This window comes from Ursus americanus, chromosome 1, assembly GCF_024610735.1.
Source record: "Ursus americanus isolate L20-20 chromosome 1, mUrsAme1.1.p, whole genome shotgun sequence".
Classification (NCBI taxonomy): Eukaryota; Metazoa; Chordata; class Mammalia; order Carnivora; family Ursidae; genus Ursus; species Ursus americanus.
The window spans coordinates 83,851,555-83,874,040 of record NC_142127.1 but is presented as its reverse complement, the minus strand read 5'-3'; the positions used below and the strand labels follow the sequence as shown (position 1 = coordinate 83,874,040).

General features: G+C 33.0%; 1 protein-coding gene across 2 annotated transcripts in view; it reads left to right on the top strand.

Moving 5' to 3' along the window:
- ERBB4 (erb-b2 receptor tyrosine kinase 4) overlaps positions 1-22,486 on the top strand; it is a 1,083,293-nt gene that overhangs the window by 405,693 nt on the left and 655,114 nt on the right. For both annotated transcript variants that reach the window (XM_045806650.2, XM_045806649.2), the window contains exon 2: positions 5,569-5,720. In XM_045806650.2, the coding sequence (XP_045662606.1) occupies positions 5,569-5,720 (152 nt within the window). The remainder of the gene's footprint in view (positions 1-5,568; positions 5,721-22,486) is intronic.

The window sequence follows — 22,486 nt, the reverse complement described above, 5'->3', positions numbered from 1 at the left end:
GCAGATATATTTTGAACATAGGGCTGCCAAATCTCGCAATCTCTATCTAACTGTAATAGCACTCAATAATAGTCACCAAAAATGTTGGCTACTTCTTATGTGGTTTTTAAGTATTTTATTTTTTGAGATTTACTATAGCTCTAGATTTTTAAATGCCCAACAATGTGCATTAAACTAATGCATATTTATTATGTTAATGCTTCTGAAAAGGAAAGTACTTTTTATTATTAAATTAGATATAAAAATTAGAAAAGTTATCAGGTTACCACATATGTATTTTTATGCAGACTGCCCCTGAATCATGCATACACAATGTAAGGCATATATATCGCTCATTGCTTCTCTACTATGGACCTTGTACAACCGCATTTAATCAATATATAATTTTTCCATGATACTAGGTCAAGAGTAGATGCTAAATAAATAATTACTCCTTTCTTAATTCGTATCTCATATAGACATTTGATTTGAAAATTAGGATAAAATTTGATTGATTGCTTTTACCCACTTGTCTATCTTGTGTAGCAAAAGGAGGGCTAGTTTCCACAGCCATAACAAGCCTGGAGGCAATAATTGATTTTTAGTATTAATATGGATATGTTAATGTTTTGTCATTCCACTTCTAACGTATTTTCCCCATGAATCAAACAGATAATTTGGTTAACCTGCCTATGTATAGTGTTACAAGCTCCTCATTATATTCCTAATTTTTTTTTTTTTTTTTTTTACTGAAGGAGGATTATGTAGTTCACTCACTGTGAGAAATAAATCTTAAGTCAAGAGGAATAAAAAGCCCATGTTTGCAACTATAGCTACATTTGTAGCAGAATCAATACCAAATAGAATAATTGGTGATTTCATTAAGGCCTCACATACAGCTTTACTGCTGGAGTTACAGGTGGAATGAGAACTCTAGGAAGCCCACATAAATTCAGGATTTTTCGAAGCTTGAAGTATTATAGGTTTATAGTTTAAGTACTTCATAATAGTGTTGGCAATGGGAACTGAATTTTGTTAAACTTGTTTTGGCTGGTAAGGAAGATTTTTTCAATTCTGTTTGATAAACAACTTTGTGAAATCAATGAAACTTGATGGTTTAAACATTGTCTTGTATACATTGCCTGATGGTGAAATCGATTGACAAATGGAAGTTGCAAGGTTTCATTCAGTGAAGGCTTCATGAAGAGAAATACAAATGATTTTTATGCATCTATCCAAACCAGTTCTTTTAAAATCGAGTCTGTATTCCAAGATGAAAGTTATGGAGAGCATGCTATCATTATAAACAGAGGTTTGAATAAAAAAATAAATATACAGAAAAGCCTCCCTGAGACAAAAATTTTCCAAAATTGAACTGTAAAAACTCCAAATACCAGGATGTTTGGAGAATAGAGTATTCTAATTAATCAGATTTTCTGTTTATTGGAGGATTTTTTGTTGTTGAAAAATATTTCATTCCAATTTCATGTTTTCATATAAAAACACAGCTGATCATTTATTAAACAATGGAAACTTTTCTGAATTGAAGGTTATTTTCTGAATACCAGTTATAATTGTTTTTATAGCAAGTAAATGCATATTAGTAAATGATAATTTATTGCAAACCACTGTGCTATATAGCTCAGCAAATACAAAAAACAATTAATAAATTGCACCTCTCTTCAAAGAGTTTATAGCCTTTGTGGGTTTCTATGTAAAGAGATTATTATGATAGTAGTTAATAACTAATAATAAAAATTTCACAGTATATAACTTTTTTCATATATGTAGACTGAGAAATGTGGAAAAATACTTAGTTATTATAGTTTATGAGTAAATGTTTCTTCTAAAATCTGTTTAAGTTTCTATAGAAAAGGTCAGAATACCTAGATATTTTAGAAAACTTTTCATTTGGGTGTTTACATATTGATTTTTATATATTGATATTAAAGTACAGGTTTTATTTCCAGTTGAAAGAAACTTGTACAACATAAGTTGTATATAAATTGCAATGTGACATTGTATATATTTTAGAAATAGTGCAGCAAGTTTTTTAATCAATGTATAATTTCCCCATCAGTAGTTGTATTAAAATATAGGCTTGTTCTCATTGGAATTTAAAATAATTGAAATCTATATTTCATAAACCCATATCATAGCACCTTTTTTCAACAGACATTTTACAAGTTTATAAAGATTTTGTTATAAATTTGCTAGGAGCAATAAAATAAAGATTATGGATTAAGGGTGTTTCCTAGAGGGCCTCTACAGTGTATTGGGGAAAAAGAAAAAAAGCCAGACTTTGATGTTGGCTGATAAGATCATGTACATGAATCAATCATTTATTGTTTTCTTGCTTATGTTGAGTAATATTGTACTTATCAACAGAAATTCATTTTTTCTAAGTGTTTATTAGTTTTAATATGTGAACCTCCCACAGAATCAGTAAAATGTTCAAATGATCAAGAATTATTTTGTCGTTTCTTCAGAAACAGACTCAACTATAGAGAACAAATTGATGGTTATCAGAGGGGAGGTGGGTGGGAGGAATGGGTGAAATAGGTGATGGGGATTAGAGCCCTTGTAGGGACACTTGGGTAGCTCAGTGGGTTAAGTATCTGACTCTTGATTTCGGCTCAGGTCATGATCTCAGGGTTGTGAGATCCAGCTCCATATTGGGCTCTGTGCTGGGCAAGGAGCCTGCGTAACTCTCTTTCTCTCTCCCTCTCTCCCTTTCTCCCTTTCTCCCTTTCTCCCTCTACTTCTCCCCCAATACTTGCACAGGGTGCTCTCTCTCCCTAAAAACAACAACAACAACAAACAACCAGGAGGGCACCTGTTGTGATGAGCACTGGGTGTTGTATGTAAGTGTTGAATCACTAAATTCCACACCAGAAATTAATGTTACACTGTATGTTAACTAACTGGAATGTAAATAAAAACTAAAAAAAAAAAAAAAAAAAAAAGAATGATTTTGTAGTTTCATTCCAAATTAAAGTTAGTCAAACAACCAGACAAAACATTAAAAATTACTTAAGGTCAAAAGCATATAACTTAACTAGAATTTTATCCTTCCTATGTATAATATTTTAGCATCTATAATCAAAATTCACCATTGTCTTTATGTTAATAAAAATAAAGCAATTTAAAACCCTGGTTCCTTTTAGTTCATTTTTCAGCACAAATCTAGCACATGTCCCTAGGTCTTATAGTCTAAGAATGTGGTTCAAGGTTTAGCCATCCCATCCACATTCCAGGCAGCATATTGGAGGAAGATGTGTAGGAAAGAGGCAAAGTCGACTCCAACCATGTTTTTAATGAAGTTCTGGCAAAGTGTCATACAACATTACCTCCAAGGGGAGCAGTAAAATGAAATCTTTATGTGGGGAGGCCACATGTCCAGCAGAAGGTTGTGTATTCCAAAAGGAATTGCCTCCATCCCTAGCATTCTACAAAAACTGCACTTTCAAAGGCAACAAATGAACTCCAGAATGGTGTGTGAGAGACTTGGAACTCAGAAAGGGCGAAGGTAGGGGAGTACCTTAGAGGTGATAAGCTGGCAGGACCCTAGTGAGAGGAAATGATTTTTAACATTTCTTTATATGTTAGATTTCAGAAACAGTCTAAGGATTATGTATTGGTTTTCTGGAGCTGCTGTAACAGAGTAACCACAAACCATAAAGCAAGAGTAATTTATTCTTTCACATTCTGGAGGCTAAAAGTTCAATATCGAGGTGTCAGCAGGGCCTCTGAGACTGGGTAGAATCTTCCCTAGCCTCTTCCTAGCTTCTAGGGATGGCCATCAATTCTTACATTCCTTGGCGTGAAGCTGCATCTCACTCCCATATTTTCGTCTTATAGCTACATGTTGTTGTTGTTGTTGTTGTTGTTGCCTCCCCCCCCCCCGTTGTGTCTTTGTGTCCACATGGTATTTTCCTCTTCTTAGAAGAGTACTATCATATTGGATTTAGGACTTACCCTAACGTCTTCATCTTAACTTGATTACATCTACAAAGACCCTATTTCCATACAAGGTCATAGTCACAGATACCAGGGGTTTAGCCTTCAATACAACTTTTAGAAAGACACAATTCCACTTTTAAAAGAGTATTTCTAGAAAATATACTGTTTGATGAACTTCAGACACCCAGACAAGGAAAGATTATTGGTTTTTTGTTTGTTTTATCACTGAGCTTCCCTATGGTCAAAGGTTTACATTATTCTTCAAGACTTTTAGATTTAGATTTTTGTTATTTTTGATGTGTCAGTAAGCAACAACAGTTGTTAAGATGGTCTTAATTATTGGAATGTATCCATCTAGATTTTTTTCCCTTTGTGTATGGAAACCCATTTGCTGGAAACCCATTCCCTTGAATACCACCAAGGCATTATGACTTGTCATTTCCGTAAGCCTAACATATAACTATTTATATGACTTTATTACACAGCTCTGTTCTCTTCAAAGTTTACACATTATATCTTCCCTTAATTTGGATACATTATGTAACTGACTCAAAGATTATTTCACATCCATTTCCTTTTCAACTTTCCATACTATTATTATAAGATCCGTAATACAGGTTTTTTTTTTCAGTCTATTGAAGATTAGAGTTGGTGCATTAAATGATAAAGATCTTGTACAGGCAGATATAGAAACCATGAGAAGTAATAACTAAAACTCTGACTTTTGGAAGACAAGGAAGATATCAACACAGACAGAAAATACAGAACACACATGTGTGTACACTCTGTGCTCACCTATGAAGACTCAAGAGCTATGCTGTCAAAGAAGGCAGACTGAGATCCTTTACTATCAGTCGTTGTACCTTAGAATACTAATGAATATACAGAGTGGTGACCCCGTTGATACCAATCAAAGCTCATATTTTGTAACATATTTTGTTTCTAGTATATGTTTAAAATGTATAGACTACAACTGCGATTGTTTTAATTTTCACTCCTTGCTCTGTTTCTTTGGGACCCGTGCCTTCTTTGTCTCTGTGCTTCGTGCATCCAATTTAGGAATATAAAACTATGATGTCACTTACATGTCTTATCTAAGAAAGCTGAACTCATAGAAACAGTAGAGTGGTGGCTACCAGGGTTTTAGGGGTGAGGAAAATGGGGAGATACCGATCAAGGGTACAGACTTCCAGCTGTAAGATGAGTAAGTTCTGAAGATCTAACATACAGCATAGTGACTATAATTAACAATACTGTATTATATACTTGAAAATTGCTAACATAGTAGATCTTAAATGTCATTACAGAAAGGAAATGGTGATTATGGGACATGAACGTGTTCGCTAATGCTATGGTGATAATCATTTTACAGTATAGAAGTGTATCAAATACATTGTATACCTTAAATTTATACATTGTTATGTATCAATTGTATCATAATATAGCTGGGGAAAAATGAAAGTGAAGATATTGTATCTGTGTGGTTCAAGGGTGTTAACGACATTCAAAATATTTTAATTCAGGGAAACAGAGTGGAGTGTGTGGGATAGAGTTGAGGGAGACATTGACATTGTATATGTCATGGAGAGGTTATATAACTTCCTCTGTCTCTTCTTGTCTTGGCAGTGTGTGCAGGAACAGAAAACAAGCTGAGCTCTCTCTCTGACCTGGAGCAGCAGTACCGAGCCTTGCGCAAATACTATGAGAACTGTGAGGTCGTCATGGGCAACTTGGAGATAACCAGCATCGAGCACAACCGGGACCTCTCCTTTCTGCGGGTAAGCTGTCTCTTTCTTTCTCTTCTCTTCTCTGTGAGTGGACAGTGGTGTCACAATGCATAAAGACCGACCAGCTTGCTTGTACTTGATGGTGATGCTCTTCTGCCTGGCAGGGACCATGACTGTAGGCAGAAGATAAGAGATACCAAGGCATGCCTAGGAAAAGAACAAGAGTAACAATGCCATCATGACTGACACCCTGAGTTCAGCACAGTTACTGTTACCCTAAGATTGATGAAAGATTCTGTCAGCCTGTGGTACATGATATCTAGCAAGTCTGCTTTTTTTTTTGTCTGAATTGCAGGCAAGAGGAAATTAGGCTGGGGACTAGGAGAGTCAGAGGACCAATCAGATAAGAATTGGTAACTTTAGTATAATCTCATTTTCTGTCCCTTTTCTGTCACTTTGGAAATTTCAGACTACTCCATATGACCATAATAAGACTAATACTGTTATCTGTAGAAGAAAAATGACATCTGTTTTTGAAAACCTACAAATTAGTTAAATTAGACACAGGGAATTACAAGTACTTATGTAGGTTGATATATGCATGCACATAAATGCCTATGTGCATATATAAAGTTACTCAGAGACAACCAGTCCTTTTGCAAACTTGTGTAAGCTCTCATTTACATCCTTAGTCTGTTAAACAAGACTATCAGTGCTTTGTGCCTTCCATTTCTTATGTTTTGCTTTAATCAGAATAGGTAATAGGAAAATCTGAAATTCGAAGACATACGGTCTTCTGCATACCTATGAATTTATGCTTAATATAAGAACTAATAGGATGCATTTTAAATAACAGCATCCCTATAATATATTTGACTTTTTCAGTAGTATTTACACATTTCTCAAGAGTACTGTCTTGTGTAAGTCAAGATGAAAGTGTTTCAAATGCTGATACGGTAAACTATTTAGGATATAGTGAATTATTTAAAGAACTCTGATAATTTAAATAATTCTGCACTTACATAAGTAGTAAAAAAAGGCAATGATTTTCAAATACTTTGAATTTATGTAACAAATATATCTAGAAGGGTAACAACCTCAGAAAATAAACAACCTCAAAACTTAACTAATACTATGAAGCTTATGATACCTGTCTATAAAATGACTGTCATACTGGGATCAGTATGGGGACTGAAGATGTTTCCATATTCTGCTGCTTGATTAACAGAGCTCTGGTTCTATGAGTTATATGTTAAAACTTTTTAACAAGTATGATATTTAGTTATGACATTTTTGTTTATCAAAAGTAAATAGTAAAAATTATCTAAGTTCTAGAATAGCCTTAGAAGAGCTTAACACTTTTTTTTTTGACCCTTGTTTCAAGAAGAGAATTCTTGTAAGCTATCCTAGAATACCCACTTCAAAGGAATACATCATTAGTTACTAAAATTTGTTTACAAGCTTCTAACCTGTGTTGATTACTTTAAGATAGATTTTATTCTTCGACATCAAAATAAGATTTTGATGGCATATGAGCTGATTTGGTTAGAAACGCCAAGAAGCTCAATGATGTTACAGAAAAAGAAAACTGAGATCTGAATTCTGAATCAGGGGAAAGAAATAGGTTAAATAGTTTATTCAATCAGAATAATATGAGAAAATTCTAAAAGGCAGTCTAAGATCTTTGTTTTTCTTCTTGTGTTTTCTTGGCTTTGTTTGCTGTACACGGAACAAGATTCCACTGGCTTAACAAAAAATAATCATGGATATTGTAAATGGAAGTCTTAAAAATAAGGAACATAAAATATTATTATTAATGTTTATAATTTTAAAATTCTAAACTCTTATAAGGTAACAGCGAACAGTGATCAAAAACAGATTTAAGTTCAATTTTTAATATTTAGAAATACAAAAGTAACCTACAGATCTTTGAGCAACATGGTCCGTATTGTTAGATATTCTACCCTTTTAGGAACCATTTTGAGTAAAAAGTAAGATAATAGAATAATAGATTTGGGAAAGAATAAAATAAGGATGACCAAGGTTTCTACATTGAACAAGAAATAATTTGTTTCTTTAAATAAAATAATTGTTGGAACCTAAGTAGCATCTCTAAAAGTTCATGTAAACTTTGCACTGCCTGGTGAACATATCTTTATTGTCATCTTATTTAAAGATAGCTCTAATAGTTTTTTTTTTTCCTTACTAATAACACCGTTCTATTGTTTCACTTATCTGTTGTTCCTTTGAAAACTAACTATTTCTGGCCATGACATGTATGTATTCACTCAAAAGATAATCTTAACCCAAGAATACAATAGCAAGTAGTCTCTTGTCCTTGACTTCAATAATCTGGCAGTCTTGTAGAGGGTTACAGATGAGTAATACATAAATATTGTATATATGTGTGTGTATACATGTGTGTGTGTATAATGTATACAATATGTATATATGCATATATAAAAAATTATGGTTGCTAAGACAGAAATGAGAAGCTAGAATCTGAGTGAAGGTAAGGTCTTGCGCTAATGGTAGGTGCAAGTGCTAGGCAAAAAAAGGAATGGCTAATTCTGAAAGATTCAGGAAAAATTTCATCAAAGAGGTGCTTAAATTGAATCATGAAAAAGTGAATAGGAGCTTACAAGGTGGGTGAATGGAAGAGCAAGGAATTCCAATAGGAGAGTAATGTAAGTGAAGGCTTAGAAAGAAGGCCCGAAGTCAGAGTTAATAAATGTGTACTTAATGTATACTGCTTTAGATATTAGACATATGCATGCAAGTAACTCACATATCATTCTCACCTTCACAGAATCTATAGTGTAGTGTGTATGAAGATAAATTTGGGGATGGAATAAAATGTTAAATTGGAGAGCTAGAGAGCCTTATACTATAGATAGGTATTCAGGGGACATCAGCATTCAAATGAGTAACCTTTGGTGCTTAGATAAAATCATCAAGGGGGATTGAAAATACTTAGACCAGAAAGTGGGCCAAGGACAGACCTCTCCAGATGCCACATTCTCTGTTTTTTGGTCAGGTCAGTGTTCTAACTACTTTTCTGAATGAGCCCTAAAAGCAGGCACCACTGGCTGAAATCTTCATTATGCTACTGTATTCTAACTGTACCTTAGAATATGCTAAAAACTCTCCATTTACCCGCAAAACTTACTTTATGTTACTTCACTTTTATGTAAGATCTACATGACTACCTGTTTTCACTAACCAGAAGAAATCTGAAAAGGATTTTCACTTTTACGAAATGATCATGGCTTCTTCGTACCATTTCAGAGTAGGGAGGGTTTAACAGAACACTCTACTTTCAGATAGCACAGAAAAGCTGTAATATAAAAATTTTACTCTAGATAACTACATTATGGTTCATTTGTGTTCTTAGTGGCTTCCCTTCGAAGTACGTAATCTGTCCAATTTTGGCACATTATAATAAGTAGAGTGCATGTAAAGGAAAACTAGTCATTTTAAATTATGCTAATATTTCCAATAAGTTTTGAATTGTATGAGTGAGTAGTAACCTGAATTAGCCTATTCTATGTATTACATAGCCTTCAGATATATTTATATAACTGTAATTCACTGAGCAACTACTTACAGAGGTGTGCAATTTCCCTTCCTCTCAGAATGGCTCAATAATGTATTCAGAGAGACAGCAGGATAGGAATCTTAAATTTAATTCTGGAATTAGTTTCTGTCTTTAAGAACATAGGAAATTACTTTTGTTTTTAAAAGATGTTCCATGTTTATTTTCTTCTCTAATTAGCAAGTTCATAGTATTTTGTTTTATTATTTGTTTTGTATGAAACCACTCTAATTTCTATAATTCATGAAAGCAGCTTTCCTCGGTACTCTGTTTACCTCTTTCACTATCTGAATAGTCAGTGTCTAGAACAGGGCCTAAAATATCATAAGCTTTCATTAAGTATTTGCCTAATGGACAGATAAATGAATACTTTCATAAAACTTAATAATACTTTATAGATCACTATTTTGTGTAGTGTATGTTCTCCAGATGAATCTTCTACCCCTCCTCATGTTATGTCAGTATGACACCACCACAGATCAGGTGTGTGGGTATAAGACACACTGGGTCCATCAGAATCCCTTCCTGTGATTTTCTGTATCAGTTGATTTCTTGACCAGTTGGGTACCAGAATGTAGTCATCTTTTTTTTCTTGTCATTCAGATGTCAGAGGGGGCTGTGCAGACAGCAGAATGGACCCAACACACTGAAACAGACAGAGAGCAGAGAAAGAGAAAATGGCCATTCACCCCAAATTACTGGTGAGGGAATTTCCAGGTTCTGGTCTGCTTCTGATGACTGGTTGTTTTACAGCCAGTAGCCCATAGGATACTCCTGAAATTTCTGAGTAACTTTGAAGTGATTTTCTGTTTTTTCCTTAAACTTGGTAGGTTTGTTTTCTTTTTTTTTAAACCAAAATACCCCATCTAGAACACAGAAAAAGTACGCTTTTGAAATGGAAGATGTACTTCTATATTATAAATCTAAAAAACCCAAACAAAAAACCACCCTATTTTGTTTTGGAGATATTTCCTTAATTTTTGTTAGATATGTTTTATTGAAATACTTTGAAATGCATCATTTTCAAAATGCTTTTATTTTATCAATCTTGGTGCTTATCTCTGTAAGTACCTTTTCACCCAGCTTTGTTGTAACCTCCCAGTTTTTGCATTTCTTCTTGGAGAAAAAAGATCTAGTTGACAATATTTAACATTAGACCCTGGAGACACCATGTAGTTGGCTAGAAAAAGGCTCTAAAACTTATTTACTATGTACTTTATCACAGTCACAAGGTTAAGACATAATAGAAAACAGCAAGGCATAAAAATTGCAGATTTTGTGTTATTGTCTTACACTTTGTGAACTCTCTCAAACAAGGTGAAATATAGCAAATAATGGAAATGAGCTTTAAGACCTTTTACCCTCATTAGAATTCTTGAGCGTTTTCTCTCCTTTGTCATTCCATTGGTCTTCTTCGCTATTGCTGGCATTCAATAACTCAACACTTCTAAGAAGGTACATTTTAGACCTACCAACCTTTATACTTTGCATTTATTTTCTCTATTTTTTACATTCACTTTAAGCAAATAAGTATTACGTGCCAACTAAATGTAAAGCAGTGCAATACATAATGTAACATATATATGAGGAGTATGGATACCATTCTTAATCATTACTATAAGAAGTAATAATTTGTAATCTGTGGCTTGAATTTAGTTGTGTGAAAATTGTTTTGGAAATTGTGTTTATTAGGATTATGAAGAGTTAAATTTATTTTAACCGTTGATCCATTGACCTGGAATACTCAAAACATTAGTAATTCATTGAACCTCTCTATGCTATAGTATAGAATAGAAGCCTTAAATCTTAATGGTTATAGATGTTTTATTACTGAAAAATGAATACAAAATAAATTAATGCATTAAGATATCTCTCCAAGTAGCAGCATTAATATTTTGTTTTTGATGGCAAAAGGTGGTGTTTTTGAAAAAGTCAGAAAGGATAGATTTTTAAAACGAAAATATATTTTAAATGTATCTTCCCTTAGATGATGAATAACACATGTTATTATGGGAAAATAAGTTTTATGAGAAAACATTTTTTAAAAAAAATAGCTGTTTTTATTGTATATTTGGCACAGAGCTATAGGGAATATTTGGATATATAAGAAATAATGCCATCTAAAACATTAATTTTAAAAATAAAATTCCAGTATTATTTCTTGTTAGAAGTCATATAAATCGTTCATTTTTCTCTACCAAAGAAAATGTTTATTTTTTATTTCAAATATTATCTTTGTCTTTTAGTCAATAATTAGTATCTTATAATGTCATTGAGCTATCATCCTCCTTTATTAGGTTATATATAGGATACTTCATATATGAGGATGTTGCTTTACAACCACTGTCCATTGGGCATGAAATTTGCATTGCTTTTCCAGTGCTGGTAACGGACCTACATTATTTCATGTTATACTCACACATAGTTCCTCTTCTGAGTAAGGACACATGTTTGCAAGAAAGCAGATAAAGCTGTAACTCAGAGACTGCAAGATGCTGACTGGCTCACTGGAACCTAAGACCTTGGCTTCATTAGCATAATTCTGTTACAATATAATCAGGGATGATGCTTGGCAGTAATGAGTTTCAAGTTGCAACATGTAACTGCTTTCACCTATTCCTTAGCTGTTTTCAGTAACCAGTCAGGCTTAATATAAAATTCTGAAATATTTACATTTCAGCCTACTTCTAGCTTCAGGGTCTACCTTTTATTGTCCTTTGTCAATTCAAAGCAGATGACCAGAATTAAATCCAACAGTATAGGGAGTGTTTTTTATAATTGTATTTGTTTCCCTTATCCTTCTCATCCTCATTTACTCTATCTGTGCCTCAGTTAAGCTGTCTGCTGCATAGCATGATTTATCAAAGTGCTATGTTGAAGAATTCATATTTAAAAATAAATAGGTAATTTACAAAGCACTTTATTCCTTTAGGTTAGAAAATAATTTATTGAATGGATTTTTTTAAACAATGGTGACCATTGCCTCTGTCTGGTTTTAACTCATTAAATACCAGATAGAATGACTTATGTGAGAGAGATTGTGTTGGAGAGATTGGTTGGAGTCAGGATGAAAAAAGTGGTCCTATTTTAGAATCATAAAAAAATTGAGGGGGAAAACACCATTTAGATGAAACATCTATGACATAATAAGGTAGATCCATATTTATTATATTTTCACATTTATCTGAAAGATGATGTAAGAACACTATTTTCTAATACAGCATACCTATTTCATTTGTTCATATATTTTGTACTGCATAGTAAGGGAGAACAAGCTTGAATTTAAAATTTCCTGAATAACTTTGTAACATAAATAAGTGATATATTTGTAACTCTATTAAATGGTAGACAAGTAAATAAGATTCCTATATCAAGTATTTAGATTCTTTAAGTATTTACTCATTGAGCATAGTAGCGTAAGTTTTTCTTCCATGCCACTAATTGGGACAGGTGGCAAGAAAAGACTATGAAGTTCAATATCAAAATACTTAGAATGAATCATCATTAGGTTCAAAGAAACTGCACCTTCAAGAAATATATCTAAAGAAGCATTAGACTAAGACAAACTGTTTCAACTCTACTTAATTCCTCTTTTTGTCTGAATTTCACATAAAACTGTATTTATGGTAAAATGTATGTGCTGTATTTTGATGAAGAACTCTTAGCTGATTGAGATGGGGAATACCAAAAAGAAAGTAGAATAATGTTTAAACATGTCTTTTGGGCCAAAGCAAGCATTCTGGGTTAAATGGAATTTTCAAAGCTTTGATAGTTTCTGAAAGCTGTTTCTAACACTGTTAAATATAATACATATGCAATTTTGCATGTGTGTATTTACAGCTGGCTTTTAAATCGAAATTTGATTTTGTACTAAATCTAATCATAGGAGTTGTATTGCATTTTAAAAAGCTATGCAATTTATACTTGGCCTAGGGAAAAAACAAAATTTCCTCAAAGGTTAAATACCATTTAATCTGAAAACATACATAACTCAAAATCCTGATGCTCTTCAATAATCTTACATGATAAAAGATGAAAATGTCTACATTTTTGCTTAGGCAGTTATATAAGCATATTTTTCAAACTTTCTTCTTAATCCTTTAAATGAAATATTAAATGTAGATATTTGACAGTTTTCTGTAAATATTAAAAACAAAATAAATTTAGTAGTACCAATAAAGCGATGTACATTTAGTAGAAAATATATATATGAAGGAGTATTGGAAAGAAAGATAGAAATAAGAAATAGATCAGTATAATTTGTAATATGTATAATAAATATAAATTAGTGACCATTTACACTTGTATATATAAGTATTAATTAGTAACCATTTTTCTAGGACCGAGTCAAGTTATTATAAAATATTAAACCTATATAATGTTTCTAAGAGACTATTACTGAAAACTTCTTAAAATAAGTTTTAAGTTCCTAAATTACAATGCATTTTCCAGAAAAAAAAAATGCCCTTGTTGCAAATGTGCTTAAATAAAAATGAATTTATTAAGTTGCTGAGCAGATGCAACATGTTCCTTTGTATCTCTAGGGGTTGTGGTGTTTAAATTTGGCTTAAACCGTGAGTATAATGAATTTATAGGCTTATCTTAACCTTAATTAGTGAAATATGCAAGTAACAAACCCATTTCACTCTATGATTCTTAGGTACTCTTTGGTCAGGGGAATTGAGTGTATAAAGGTTATTTCTTTACCTTTTTTATTTCTAAGTAGCAAAGACCTTGATTCAAAGAGAGAGGTCTTTGAATAAAATATAAAAATATCATTAAACAAACGATATTTATGTGACTTTTTAAGAGTAACTAGAAGCATTTTGGCAATGGGCTATGTTTTGATTCTAAAATCCAAACAGTAGATTATAATCAAATAAAACCTTTTAAAAATTCATAACCGTGAACTTTTTAATTAGCTTTATTTTTCTCTGACTCTTAAAATGGGACACTGTTTTCTTTCAAGAAAGAAAAGATGAGCAATATTGTATGAGACCAAATCAATTTTAAAGGTCTCTCTTCAGTCACATAGAGTGTAATTTGAAGTTCAAAAGTGTAAAAATAAAATGTGAAGACTGTTGCATTTAGAGACACTATAATTATTTCTCCTGATCCCTGATTTGAACCCATTTAACTGTAAAATATTATATTAAAATATATAATGGAAGTAATAAAATTGAGGTATTTGTTTTAGTAAATATAAGCCTCTCCGAAATCATTTCTATTCAATCTCTACATGGAAATCAGAATATGTAATTGAATGTTGAAATAAATCTTCTTAAGCAATTGGGTGCCACATGGATTTCCAAAAATAAAAGTACCTAGTAGGGTACTTGGCACCTGGTAGATGCTTAGTAAGAAGTGACTCTCTAACCCTATTGGGTTTCTTTTTTTGTTCTCTCAATCCCTAGGTAGTCTCTGTTGAGCTATGCTCTGAAGACTTCACAGTAAATTTTTGCAAAACTTTTTAAAGGTTCAGTTTTGCATGGTAGTGATTTTATATTTTAAAAGAGGTGAAATTGCAAGTCAAACACTTGGTTGTTTTTAAGAAATAATCAATAGCTAAAAATGTACAAACTCTCTATGTAGTGAGTGAGAGTTGTTTCAACAGTCTAAAAGACATCACCTCATGGAATTATTGGGAAACATTCATGAAAGAATTTAATGAGGCATCAGTGAAGCACTGGGAAGAGTTCATGAAAGAAAAACAGGTAAAAAGTATAAGTAAATTGGGCTAAATGCTGGATTATATTACTTATTTTCTTAAAATTCCCATCCTCTGAGAACAATGGCCAAAATTCTTATTAAGTTCCTATATTATTTGGCCCGTGCCTTGTCCTCCACTATTGCTGATCACATTAAAACTCATGGCTATCTTTCAGTCTTAGCCAACTTCCTTTGTATATTAAGCTCTCTCTAGCTTGATTGCCCTTCCTTTCATTCTAAGACCTTCTCCCCACCAACAAACATAAATACATGCCCTTATTCGTGTCTGGGCTAAGTTCTGTTTACTTTTCAAATCTCCTTTTATTTTTATTTATTTATTTATTTATTTATTTATTTATTTATTTATTTATTTATTTAAAATATTTTATTTATTTAATAGACAGACAGCCAGTGAGAGAGGGAACACAAGCAGGGGGAGTGGGAGAGGAAGAAGCAGGCTCCCAGTGTAGGAGCCTGATGCGGGGCTCAATCCCAGAACACTGGGATCACGCCCTGAGCCGAAGGCAGACGCTTAACGACTGAGCCACCCAGGCGCCCCTCAAGTCTCCTTTTAAAAGTCATTTCTTGAGGGAAGCTTTACTAACTCCCATATGTTACTGAATTCTTCCCATTACTACATTCATAGCACTCTATGATTCTTTATAGCACTTCCTTTATAGCAATTATTTAAGTATTTGTTTAATTTCTGCCTACTCTTCTAAATAGTAAATACCTTGAGGGTGAAGTCCATGTCTAGTTCACTGTAGGATTCTAGCACATAATAGAGTGTCTATCATATAGTGGCTGGTCCTCAAATATTTGTGGAATGAATTGATAAGTAAATTGAATAACAGTAAGAATGCATTCTTATACTCTATAACTTTTTTAGTCAGGAAAAGAAAATGATTGCACTGGCATCTTTTTTTTTTTCTTTACATTATTTACTTTTCTATTTGAATCTCCTCTCCCTAGTGTCTAGTAGAAAAAATGGTGTCTTTTATTTATGTTCCATGAAATGATTTGGTTTGTAATAAATAATATGCTACCTAAATTGGAAACATGGGACTTAACTTAGATACTTAACACTCATACATTAAAAACCTAATGGGTGAGTGAGTAGCCTGGTTGTAGACTTGGTTGTGTGAAGATCAAAGCCATATGACTTTCACAACTGTAAGTATCTTCTTCTCCGTCCTGCTTTGAATATCTGAAGTTCCCTCTATTAACATAATCCCCTATATCCAGTTACTCTTTACAAACTCTATGCTTTTGTATGCAATTTTTTTCCTCTCTGGAATGCCTTTCCACCCTTCTCATTTTGGAAAATTCTTAAACCTTAACATGTACCCCTGTACATGTACCCAGTTCAACCTGTATTGTCATCCCTGCCCCTCACCACCAATCCAATCAAAATTAGTGTTTTAGTACTTAGTGTATATCTGTATGATAGCATGTGTGACTCTGTGTAGGAATGTGTTGGACTGTGGAATGCACTTTGCATCTTCATCAACTTATGTCGGTATTGTGTAGAGCAATGAGAGTAAATGTCAAACAACTTTGGTTCTTTGAGCAGATAAACTGGGTTAAGTAGTTTTATCTCAGTGAATTTTATTATATTAAAACTGTATTCTCTGTAATAAGAAACACAGTATGTATAGGCATTTTTAGAGTTACCTTTAGGTTGTCATGGACTAATAATACCTGATAATATGATTTGTTGAGAGGTACAAGGTGCTATGCTGTTTCTGTCTTCCACTCCTTATTGCAACCTTACATCTGAATGTTATTATGCTTGTTTATAAGTGATGACACTTAAGTTCCAAGAAATAGAGTCACTTTCTCAGGACTGTATTGCTAATGAACAAAATATGCGCTTTAACCCAGTTCTTTCACCTCATAGTTCAGACACTTTCATGTTGCCTTGCTACTGCCCACTATTTGTCAATGACCTATCTGTTACTTAGAACATGCTTTGAGGGAAATTGATAAGGCAGCAACTAGGCAACTACTATGTATATTTATATTTATTTTTATTTTATTTATTTTTATTTATCCAAAAACAGGTGTTTATTGACTGCCAAGTCTGTAATTTGTTGTGCTATGCTTTACAAAGAAGTTAGTATAGAGCTACAAGTTGGCAGTCCCTAGCTTAAACCTTGTAAATACTGAGAGAGTGGTATAGATAGTAAATACCACAGACATACCCAGAATAGATTCTAATCCCCTTGAGAGCAAGGACTATATTTTATCTATCTTTATATTTCCATATATATTTATATATATATATAAATATATTTATATTTATATTTTTCACCTTGCCTGGTGTGTGTGTGTGTGTGTGTGCGTGCATGCACACACGCACACACACAAATTGTGAGATAAATGATGAATGATTGAATAGTATGTACTTAGATGTGTGTGTTGGGGGTAGCATAAAAAGGGCTCATGGAATAGTTTCCTGTCCTGCATGTAAGGATCTTAGAAATTATCACTTCATCTTAACAAGTAAAAGGCTAAACAGACTGAAAAATCAATAACTTTTCTTGGATCCGCAAGAAAGAGGAGGACATACGGCAAATTATTGCCCCCCAGATGGTAGAGACAGACAAGCAAATACAGAGAATTTAGTTTTAACTAGAGCAGAGACTCACAGCTGAAACCATTGTGTGAACCACTGCTGGGGTAGGAAAAACTGAACTGTAATTGACAAGTTGCTGGAGGATTAGGGCAGACAACTATGAGAGTTAAAAACTTCAGAAGGGCCCAGTCACAGGGAGCTCCACAGTAAGGTGAGATTTACTTCCAGGAGCTTGAGCAGTTGCCTACAGTAAATATTCTGAGAAAATTCCCCTCAGGCTTCTACAGAAAGAGGAGAAAAGGAACCATTTTGAAATGCATTTTTTTTCTTCTTAACAAGGCCTGCCCTCAGTGGAACTTAGTTAACCAGAGCCTAATCTACTAGAGTGATATAAGAATTTAACTGACATGGGAAAGGGAAATATTCAACTCCAGCCTAATCTAGCCACCCTGTTCCACCTCATAGAATAGGAAAACAAGCAAACAAACAAACAAACAAACAAAAAAACAAACCAAACCAAAACAAACAAACAAACAAAAAAGACAAAAAACCCTGAGAAACACTCATGATATTTACAGTCCAGAGGCATAGGCTCACTAGAAGCCTGAGATCTAATTATAAGACTATAGAATGCTTCCCCTTCCCCTACACCTTACCACCCCATAACTAAAGTCTTATTTACAACAGTTCTTTTTCCCCAGCTTGTCTGCCAATTAAAAATATATATATATATATGAGGCATACCCAAAGACAAACAAACAAACAAAAAACACAATATAAAGAGAGAAAGCATCACAAACAGATGTGGCAGGATTCTTGGAATTATCAGACTGGGAATTTAACACAACTATGATTAATATGCTCAGAGCTTTAATTGATAAGGTAGACAGTATGCAAGAACAGATGGGCAGCATAAACAGAGAGATGGAAATCCTAAGAAGGAACCAAAAAGAAATGCTAGAGATAAAAACAAAACAAAACAAAAAAACCCCACTGTAATAGAATTAAAGAATGCTTTTGCTGTGCTTATTAACAGACTGGACATGACTGAGGAAAGTATCTCTGAACTAGAGGATATCTCAATAGGATTTTTGAAAACTGAAAAGCAAAGAGAACCTAGACTGAAAACAAACAAACAAAAATAGAATAGAATAAATAATGTCTGTGGGCAGCTAGAGAAACTGTCACATACACATAATGGAAATACCAGGAGGAGAAGAAAGCAATAGAAAAATATTTGATACAGTAATGACTGAGAATTTCCCCAAATTAATGTCACATACCAAACCATGAATCTAGGAAATTCAGATAACACCAAGTAGGAATAAATGACAAAAAAAAACCAAAAAACAAACAAACAAAAAAACCCAACACCTAGACATATCATTTCCAAACTACAGAAAATTGAAGATAAGGAAAAAAAATCCTGAAAGAAGTGGGAGAAATGCGTTACCTACAGAGGGACAAAGATAAGAATTACATCTGACTTCTCAGAAACCATGCAAGCAAGAAGAGCATAGAATACAATATTTAAGTGTTGAGAGAAAAAAAAAGTGCCAACCTAGAATTCTGTACCCTGATAAATTCCTTTAAAAGTAAAAGAGAAATAAAGACTTTCTCAGACAAACAAAATTTGAGGGAATTTGTTTCCAGTAGAGCTACTTTGCAAAAATTGTTAAAAGTTCTTTAAAGAGAAAGAAACTAATATAGGTCAGATCTACATAAAGAAAGGAAGACTACAGATGAAGGGATAAAAGAAGGTAAAATAAAAACTTTTATTTTCTTATTCTTAATTGATTTAACAGATAACAGGTCATTCAAAATAATAATAGCAATAAAATATTTAATTATGTATGCTTAAGAATATTTATGTAAGTGAAATGAATGACAGCAATAATACAAAGAACAAGAGGAAGGAATTGGATTATTTTGTTATTATATGGTACACTAACCATGAAGTGGCATGTTATTTGAAAGTGGTCTTGGATTAATTGTAATGCAAACTTTAGGGCAACCACTAAAAAAGAAAAAAAAAAAAAAGTAAAACTGATATGCTAAGAAAGGAGAGAGAATAAAATCATATAAAATCTCAATTAAAAAAGCAAAAGGCAGAAAAAGAGAAGGCAAAAGTAAGAACAAAGAACAAGGGCAACAATTCTTTAAGAGTAATGAATATGTTAGATATTAATCCAACTATATCAATAATCACTGTGAATGTAAATGATCAAAATATACCAATTAAAAGATTGCCAGAGTAAATAAAAAAAAAAAAAGTATAACCCAACTATACATTGTCTACAAGAAACCCACTTTAATTATAGAGACACATATAGATTAAAAGTAAATGTATGGAGAAAAAAAAATACCATGCTCACACTAATCAAAAGAAAAAAGGAACTGCAATATTGATCAAACAGAGCAGACTTTGAAGTAAGGAAAGTTACCAGGGATAAAGAAGAGCATTACCTAATGTTAAAGGGTGACTTCTCCAAGAACACATAATAATTTTCAACTTGTATATAACATCTAACAATAGAGCATCAAACTACATAAGGCAAAAATGGATAGAACTTCGAGGAGAAATAGATGAGTCTACTATCATAGTTGGAAACTTTAATACACATCTCTCAGAAATGAACAGATTCCACAATAGAAAATCAGTAAGGACATAATTGAACTCAACAACACCATCAATCAGCTGGGTATCATTGACATCTGTAGACTACTTCATATAATGGCAGCAGACTTCACATTTTTCTCAAGCTCACATGGGACACTTACCAAGATAGATCACATTCTGGGCAATAAAACAGACCTTCACAAATTTAAAAGAATAGAAACCATGCAGTGTCTGTTCTCAGACCTCAGTGGAATTAAACTAGAAATCAATAACAGAAAGACATCTGGAAAAATCCCAAAATATGTGGTGATTAAATAATACATTTCTAAATAACAAATGAATCAAAAAAGAAATCTCAAGAGAACTAAAAAAATAGTTTGGACTAAATGAAAATGAAAACATAACTTAGCAGAATTTATAGGCTACAGCAAAAGAATGTTTGGTGGGTATTTTAAAGCATTGAAGACATGTATTAGAAAAGAGGGAAGATCTAAAATCAATAATCTGGGGTGTTTGCTGGCTCAGTTGGTAGAGCACATGACTCGATCTTGGGGTTGTAAGTTTGAGCTCCATGTTGGGTTATAGAGATTACTTAAAAATATAATCTTAAAAAAATAAAATAAAATAAAATCAATAATCTAAGTTTCTACCTTAGGAAACTAGGGGGGAAAAAGCAAATTAAATCCAAAGTAAGCAGTAGAAAAGAAATAATGAGAATTAGAGTTCAAATCAATGAAATTGAAAATAGGAAATCAGTATAGAAAATAAATACAGAAGCTGGCTCCTTGAGAAAGTCAATAAAATCAGTAAGGCTCTATCCAGGCTAATTAAGAAAAAAAAAGAGGACGCAAATTAGTAATATCAGAAATGAAAAAGGGAACAGCACTACAGATACCATGGAAAATGAAAGGATAATGAAGGAGTACTGTGCATAATTCTATGCCTACAAATTTGATAACCTAGTTGAAATGGAACATTTCCTTGAAAGACACAATCTACCATTACTCACACAAGAAGAAACAGGTGATTTGAATAAGCTTATTTCTATTGAATAAGTTGAATCAATAATAATCTTTTAAAACAGAAAGTATCATGCCCAGATGAACTCACTGGTGAATTCTACCAAACATTTAAGGAAGAAGTTATACTGATTCTATACAATCTCTTTTGGAGGATGGAAGCAGAGGGAATATTTCCTAACTCATTCTAAGGCCTGCATTACCCTAATACTAAAACCAGGGAAAGGTATTACAAGGAAAGAAAACTACAGACCAATCTCTCATGAATGTAGGTGTAAAAATCCTCAATAATATATTTGCAAGTCAACACCAAAGAAATATAAAAAAGAGTTATGTATCATGACCAAGTGAAATTTTTCAAAGCAAATCTGGTTCAGTGTTTGAAAATCAATAAATGTAATCCATCATACCAACAGACTAAAAAAAAAAAAAAATCACATGATCATATCAATAGATGCAAAAAAAACATTTGACAAAATCCAACACCTATTCACGATAAAAACTTAACCATTTATTATAAAAATTAGGAATAGAGAAAGGCTTTCTCAACTTAATAAAGACTATCTACAAAACGATGGCTGACATCATACTTAATGGAGAGAAACTTGAAGCTCTTCCATTGGAATCAGGGGCAAGGCCAGCCACTTTGAAAGACAGTTTGGTGATTTTGTACAAAACTGTATACACTCTTATATGATTCAGCAATTGTGTTCCTTAGTATTTATCCAAAGGAGTTGAAAACTTATGTCCACACAAAAACAGGCACATGGATGTTTATGGCAGTTTTATTCTTAATTACCAAAGCTTGAAAGCAACAAAGATATCTTTCAGTAGGTGAATGGGTAAATAAACTGTGGTCCATCCAGACAATGGAATCTATGTCAGTGCTTAAAAGAAATGAGGTATCAAGCCATGAAAGGAAGACATGGAGGAACCTTAAATGCATATTACTAAGTGAAAGAAGCCAAATTGAAAAGCTGCATAATGTGTGATTCCAATTATATGACATTCTGGAAAAGGAACAACTGTGGAGACAGTAAAAGAGATTAGTTGTTTCTTGGCAGGTAGGATGGAGAGGCAGAGAGAGATAAATAGGCAGATTACAGAGGATTTTTAAGGCAGTGAAAATAGAATGATAAAAATATGTCATCATACTTTTGTCCAAACCCATAGGATGTACAGCACCAAGAGTGAACCCTAAGATAAACTGTAGACTTTGGGAGATGTTGATATGTCAGTGCAGATTCATCCTTGGTTAAAAAAAAAAAAGAAGGGGCACCCTGGTGGCTCAGTTGG